Consider the following 7,812-nt stretch of genomic DNA (forward strand, 5'->3'; position numbering starts at 1 on the left):
TTATTGTTACCCTGAAACAAAAATTCCATAAAACTGACATGTTTTCCGGTTTGGAATTTGAAAACAAAGTGGGTGTTGGTACATTACAATTATCAATATTCAAAACATCCTTAAGAACCAAGTCATATAATTTGAATATGCACAGTATCATTTCCAAGAATAATTGATAAATTAAGGGATGATCTAAAGCAAAAAAAAACATATACCTCTTCATCCTATTGTTTACAAAAAATATATTTTAACCCTGCGAATCACTCCTTGTTGTTGAGGTTAGACTTGAATTAGATTCGGAGAATTACTTTTCTGTTATTTTTCTTTTGAAGTGACATTAGCTTCTCGAGAACAGATACTTTAAAAATCTCAGTTACTTAGTTGTTAGTAGAAGTACTTACATGGCACGCAAAGGAAAGCTTAGTGATATATAGGTTGATATCTTGTCGTCGCGAAATAGAACTCGAGATTTGACTTGATTTTCCCATATATTTTTACTGTTGCGTTTATGTTGTTGTTGTTTTTCTTATAATTTTATATTTTTTTCCTTATATTCTTTTACTGTTTCGTTTTTATTCTAGTTTTTGTATTTTTTTCCTTATTGTTTTATAGTGTCATTTTTATTCTAGGCAATTCTATTAAATCAGCTATTGTTTTTGACTTTTGTTTCATCTAACCTTGTAATTAACATTTTTGTTCCAATTATCCACACTGCGTTATGTGTGAATCTGTTAGTTTCCATCACAAATGAGGTAATTTTTCACAATACCTTCGCATAACTGATTGCGACAATTTTGGTATCGTTGGATTTCTCTTAGCCTTTAGTATATATACATATATGTAGGGATTATGATGCAAACCCCTCATTCCTGGCCTTAATAGCAGGGGAGGGCATGAAAGGTACTAGGGTAAGCTAAGAATGCTACAATATAACAATAATAATGTAATGAAAATGATACCTCAGTATCCTGCTGAAAGCGGGAAAATACAACTCCTGTGGCAGCCTCCCTGGAGGAAGGCTGCAGATGCCACAGCCCCTGCATTAGATAATATAGTGACTAATTTTGTGTATACTATTCATATTTTACCTGGTGCAGTCTGGGACTAAAGTCCTCAGAAAGGTTTTACATGTTTGAAGCAATGTAATGAATCCCTACAACCCAACCCTGGCCTCCCTTCTTCCTCCATTCAGGAATCAGCCCCTTTACTACACAGCGATTGCAGCGCCATCTCTGGACAATAAACCAAACACACAAAACCTTTCCGAGGACTTTAGTCCCAGACTACCTTTCATGCCCTCCACAGCTATTGGGACCAAGATTGTTGCTTTTGGGAAGTGTCTGTGGCATACTTTCTATATATTTGGATAGAGAGTGAGAGGAATCCATTTATACCAAAATTGTGATTAGTTGTGCAAAGGTATTCTGAAAAATTCTGAGAAACAAAATAAATATATTGCGACAATAGCTGTGCAGAGACTAAGTTAGAAAGAAAAGATTTTTGGTTCTTATGCATTTATTTTTGGATTCCCAGGAGTGCCCCCAAGGTTAGCTGAAGTAATAGGGGCATAGCCTCAGAGGGGTGTGGTACCTTTATAAACAGTTAACATTACTTTTACTTATTTCCCTATAAGGTCTGCACTAACATTGGGGAAAATCTAGTGACGCTGACATAAAGAGAGAAAATAACTACACTCACTGATACTGGAAATAATCTGTATAGGCATAGAATAAAACCTAATGGCTGTGGACTGTGTCTGTGCGTGGCTGTGTATTTTTGTATTTTCCTATGACATTTTTTGCTTGTGCCATTTATATGTTGTTTGCTATTAGTAAGTGTAGTTATATCTCTTGGATAACAGTGCTGTTAGATTTTCCCCATGTTATTGCAGTCATTATATGAGTGTATTCCAAAGTACCACATACATTTTTCTCACCTTGTTATTATTCATTTGCAAAGGAAATATCAAGTGTTTTTAAATATTTTTGTTCTGTCTCTTACCTGCAAATTTTACCATGTACCATATGGTTGAATGAAACTAAAACTATACCTATTATTGTATATCAGTAGGTTTAGAAAGTACTTTTGCATGAATTAAATTGGATTTACCTAATATATGATTCAAAAAATGGTTATAGAACAAAAGAAAGATATGTATTAATCTAGAATAGATCCTCATTGTAAAATCATAAAATTTGCTATCAGTTAATTTTTATGATGTCTTGTGTGCTTTTTTAGCAGATTTAGTTGGTTCTCAGCATTCTAGACTCAATAGATGGGGACAGTATTGAGGCAGCCCAGGGAATTTGTAAAGTAAAATCCTCAGATTTTCAATATGATCAGAGTTAATTTATGTGGTGGTATGTGTATTTTGTTCTTGTCAGAGGGCACAATCCCTTCATATGGGGTGTTTTGCTTCTAACCCCCGCCATGAATGTAAAGTCTCCATCACATTTAACTGGTTCGCTAGAGACTTGACAGATGTAAATTATACTCCAGTGATGTAAGTAATCTGACAACTCAGATGAGATTGTGCCATTTCAAGGTAAACATCTCTAGGTGCTTGCCCACTCCCAGTTTCTTGTATAAATTAGGAGAGTTTTCTGCCAGATATATTCTGCATTTTTATCAGTTTTTCTGACTAGTATAACGGTATTTAAGTACTGGACATGAGTTGCTTGATAATTTAATTCATTTTAACATGTGGTTATATTCTAGAAGTTCACGTATAAGATTAAAATCCATTTACTAGAAATCATGGTACTATGTACTGTTAATTTTTTTTTATGATTATTTATTTATTATTATTATTTTTTTTTTTGGGGGGGGGGGTTCATTTGTCTACTATTGGTAAATATTTACAACACCTTTATGGATCTGACCTCTGTTCCCTTATGCTAAGGCAGAGTATCTCCAACATTCATATTCATTGAAATTCAATGGTTTAATCAAGGCCAATGTTAGTTTTTACTATTGACCTTTTGTTAGTAACCCTTCCCCTTTTAATCTTGACAGTATGGATGCACTAAGCTAGGCCAAATTGCAGATAATATTCTCGTAGAAGACAAAATGTTGAAGATTTGGGCACAATAAATAATCTGCAGACATGAATGATATTGCCACAGATTTAGGGAAGAGATAGCGGAAAGTGCCGCTCACAGCGCAAGTCCACTTGGCGCTGATGAGTTTCAGCTCTATCTTGCCATACTTACTGAAGTGAAGACAATATTTACTAGGGGGCTTAGGGCAGTCGGGCATGCCCAGCCACGACAACTTATTGTTTGGAAAATAAATGTGTCATGGAGTCAGGAACTTCAACAAACATATTTATGGTTGAAGGGTATAAATCAAGTAAAATACTGTTGAATTGTGTCTTATTTAAGATTAAGATGTAAGATATATAGTAGTCTAGTAATGTATTCACTTGCATGGCATATAGTGTGCATATAGCTTGAACTGCATCTTTATTTGACTATAAACCCCCAGGGTGCATTACCAATGTAAATATTGTAACAGTGAATGCTTGTTTCCTTAATCTGTCTAGAACAAATACAGCAAACCCACATTTTCATGGTATGAGAACTGACTTCAAACTGCTAAGAAAAGTAAAACTTTGTGAAGCCTAAAACAACATTTGATGTGAAACTATCCTTGTATATGATTGCCCTGTAAATTCAAGAATGGTTTTCATTGATTATTGTGTATAGAAACGTATTTTTTCTTTTGATATATGACTTTTTCAAACATGTACACATTAGGTAAAAGAAATACATCTTTTTATTGATTGATGTGAAGGATGAAAGTTGAATTTGCTGCTGTGAGTATTATGTTATAACTTCTTTATTTTGAGTTTACATGATGTAGAATAATACCTCCAAGATTGTAGATCATCCACCACAGACCACAGCAAGTGTCAAATGGATTTGGATATGACATAAATACAAGACATAGTACTGTTTTGAAAGCCTTTGTGGGTGATTTGTTAACAGTTATCATTTGATTTCACAAACAGCGGGTGTTTGCTTCATGTACTATTATATGTGGTGTTTGATAGTATGTTGAATGCTCATTGCTCAGCACTTGTTTCCTGTTATTCATCCTTGTTATTGTTTTGTTGATGTTGGCATCTTGTCTTTCTGTCCTGTTGCCAGGGACTGCTTATTTTCTCTGTTGCTTTAACTCTTTTTTTAACATTTTATTATTATATTTTGAGACTAAAGCATATATGAAAATGTTGAAAATCAGTTCATATATTTTTTTTAAAAAGCAGAGTATTAATAAAGACTGATATATTTTACTTTACCCTACTCAAAGCAACAGGAAAACATTCTTAGACAATGCCATTATTATTTTCAAAGCTTATATTGATTCATTTACTGATGAATTAGAATTTCTAACTGTGAAGCTGATAGCAATTATCATGATACATGTAAATAACAAGTATAATAATTGCTCGTTTCTTGATTTACATGCATGTGCAGTTGAAGGTTGGTAGCACTATTAAAATTTAAAGTTAAAAGATAACAAGTATATTGTGGCTAGATAGAGCTTGAACTGGTTCCTTAGTTGACAATGAATTTCTAAGTTCTGCAAGCTATTTCATTCCAGATTGTATCTGGCAAAGGTTTATTGGTGTTGTCCAAAGTGGTGATTGATTGACACTGCAACACTGTCAGGTGGGAGTTCAGATTGTAGGTCTTCGATCACAGATCACAGCAAATTTCAAATGAATTTAAATGGAACCTTGCTCGAGTCATTTTGAAAATTGCTGTGGATTTCTTATAAAGTTTTACCAAAGACATATTGAAAAAAAGCTGTACATCTGATCATAGTTTTGATTGTGTCAGTATATTTTATATTTTCTTTTTTTCAGGCTCTTTTTTTGCGTCCTGCTCAGTTTGAGGATGAGTGAAGTCCACCAATATATCCTGGTAACCAAAAACAACTTGACGTCTGACCAGCGAAAGTTGTATGACTTGGTTCAAGCAGCTGGCATTGTGATGCACCCAACACTTTTCAAGTGAGTGGAGAAGTCTCATGGTAATTCTGCATTTAAAAAAGAATTACATACCATTTCTTTATTTGTCATGCCTATTTTTCTATATAGATATTAATAACTTTCAAATCACAATGTTGATAAGGCATATTTGTAACATCCTACATATGACCTCTTCCTCCATAACCACAAAGGAGCATCATGGACCTACTCAATGAGAAAGTTCCTCCACATGCTCTCCTAAATGTACTGAAGGAGCAGAGTGGAAGGATTCTCAACAGGAGCAACATCAGCAACGATAACTTCCTTCCAGAAGAATTCATAAATGGAAACATGAGATAGACAAACTTCTGATCTTCAGGGATGATTTCTGGTTATTGTGGAGTTTGTAAATGATCTTAATAGTTACCAAAAGGTTGAAAGCTTTAGTTAATTTAGTTTTTTTTTTGTTTCCTCTCCTTTCTCTTTTTTCCTCTCCTCTTCTCTCTTCTTCCCTGTCCTGTCCTCTTCTCTACTCTCTGCTCCCTTCCTCTTCTCAATCCATATTCTCCTCTTCTTTTCTCCTCTCCTCTCTTCTCTTCTCTTCTCTCCTACTGCTTGTTTCAGAGAACTGAAATGGTTTCAGTCTCAATTAATGGTTCAAATATTGAATCTCAGATATAGTTTGATGTACCATTGAATAAAAAAAAGAATAATCATCATTTAAAATTGTTCTTTCTTAGATAAAGAAATTGTCAGTTACCCTCTGATATAAGAGAAAGCCTTTGGTTGAATTTTTAAAAGGCAGGTCAGTGTATTGCCAGGGAAATGTGAAAATATTTGTTTAGCTCCTGGAGCAAATGGTAAGAATTTCTAGATGAAAGACTAATGAGCATCTTGATGATAAGAATTAACACAGCTTTTGTTATAGAGTAGTAGAATGTGAGTAGTTTTTTGTACTGTCCATAAAATATACGGTCTTTAAAACAATTTTTTATCATTCACAAGCAAGTGCCAACAATATTAACACAGTATATCAGTACAAAGGTATTGAAGTGTAGATAATGTACCAAATACTATTTTTGAGAAGTGAGTATAAGATTTTTTAAAGATTAGATTTTAATAATAGTTCCTGCTAATAAAAAAGTACACAGGTATGTTGGCTAAATCTGAGGATAAAAGGGATTTACATTACCAAAAGTGTGTTTTAGGAATATTGATAATGGAGAATGTTGATATAGGTACTCATTTGTTTCAGAGCTTTATCATTTTTTATCTGATTGAATTGACTGCAAATAGCATAATTGTGAAATAAAAGTAGATTGAGTGTTTTATAATTAGTCATATATATATATATATACATATATATATATATATATATATATATATATATATATATATATATATATATATACACATATATTTTTTTTTATAATTACACTATTTTTTTTTATTGCAATAAGCATGTCAAATGATACATATAGAAGCTGATATTTTTTCCTCAACAGAGAAGTACACAAAATGAAAGCTTTAAAAATTATTGTCATTATTTCATATAAAAGGATACCTGCATAATAAAGAATATTTATTAATTGATTGGTTTTGCTTTTTCTTTTCCTTATTCACTGAGATGTATCTGCATTTTGTTTAAAGAAATATTTGATGATTACATTCTTTTATACTCATGAATAAAGAAAAGTCTTTTTACACAAGATCACCACAGAGGATATGGATTATTCACATAAGAAAGAAAAGGTAGAGAGATCATTTGACATTTTCCAAGTCATGTGCTTACTATTTGACCTTGTTTTAGTTAAGTTTGATTGCCAGTCCCATTTTATTGTGCCTAAATATATTCCTTGCTATTATTACATAATACTTGTCAAACAATTTTGATCTAATAAATAGTTTTGACAAACATTTCCCCCCAGTCTCATACCCGTTGTCATTGTGGGGGTGGGGGGTCTTAGGAGACGAGGCCCCTCCCAATCCCTTGCCCGTTGTTGTCGTGGGGAGGCTTAAGAGACGAGGACTGAGACCCAGTGCAGTGATCTCCTCTGCCTAGGGCCTCAGCCCTCGACTCAACTAATTTTGCATGGTCTTTTCCCTCTCCAGCTTTTTGTTTCTGTCCCTTCTTCAACCCCTTCTACTATCTACTTCCTAAGATGTAAGAAACATGCTGAAAGGATGAAAGGCTGACCTTGTGCCAGTCCTGAACGGCCTGCGGGATTTATGGGCACGGTATTCCCAATTTAATTGTCTAGCCCTTACCTTCAAGCGAAAAGAGGTGGATCGTTTATACCACTTTATATAATCAAGGTTCCCCATGAGCAGTAATGAAGATGTAATCCCCTTATTAGGGGCAATGAGGCTTGCCCCTTTATCAAATAGCCCCACCCCAGGCTCCCCTTTGACCACGACTCCGAACACTGAAACTACTACCCACTCCTCAATGCCTACTAGTGCATTGCCCACCCAAGCAGAGACTTAATCTCCAGAAGACATTCCTACCCTCCCAACTTCCTCAAATGCATCAACTCTATCCCCACAACCTTCATCAAGCATCCCATCCTCCCTTATTACTACCTTACAGCCTTATTCTCCATCACTCCACAATACTCCCTCTTCCACACGTCCCCGACCATCCACCATCACCAACCCTACAGATATCTTAAATACTCTGTTTAGCCCAGCTAAATGGGACCGATTTTTCGTGATCCCTTCTACACTCCTTGCTCAGGCAACACTCTTCTCTTTCAACAATGCCTCCAAAAACAAGTGGACAGAGTCCCTTTCTATACTAGACGCGATAGCTCCCGTCTTGTAAGTCAGATCAGAAACTGAAT

The 7,812-nt window shown here is 34.6% G+C and overlaps 1 protein-coding gene across 2 annotated transcripts; it reads left to right on the forward strand.

Moving 5' to 3' along the window:
• The first annotated feature begins 239 nt into the window (after positions 1-239).
• LOC113800517 (mitotic-spindle organizing protein 2B) lies at positions 240-5,956 on the forward strand. 2 transcript variants are annotated; one of them, XM_027351294.2, is made up of 3 exons: positions 240-269; positions 4,865-5,011; positions 5,182-5,956. In XM_027351294.2, the coding sequence occupies exons 2-3, from the start codon at positions 4,896-4,898 to the stop codon at positions 5,327-5,329; spliced, it is 264 nt and encodes an 87-aa protein (XP_027207095.1). In that variant the 5' UTR covers positions 240-269; positions 4,865-4,895; the 3' UTR covers positions 5,330-5,956. The 2 variants fall into 2 exon arrangements, with proteins under 2 accessions (XP_027207095.1, XP_069988276.1); XM_070132175.1 differs by lacking the exon at positions 240-269 and adding an exon at positions 2,790-4,667.
• The last annotated feature ends 1,856 nt before the right edge of the window (positions 5,957-7,812 follow it).

This window comes from Penaeus vannamei, chromosome 17 (assembly GCF_042767895.1).
Source record: "Penaeus vannamei isolate JL-2024 chromosome 17, ASM4276789v1, whole genome shotgun sequence".
Lineage (NCBI taxonomy): Eukaryota > Metazoa > Arthropoda > Malacostraca > Decapoda > Penaeidae > Penaeus > Penaeus vannamei.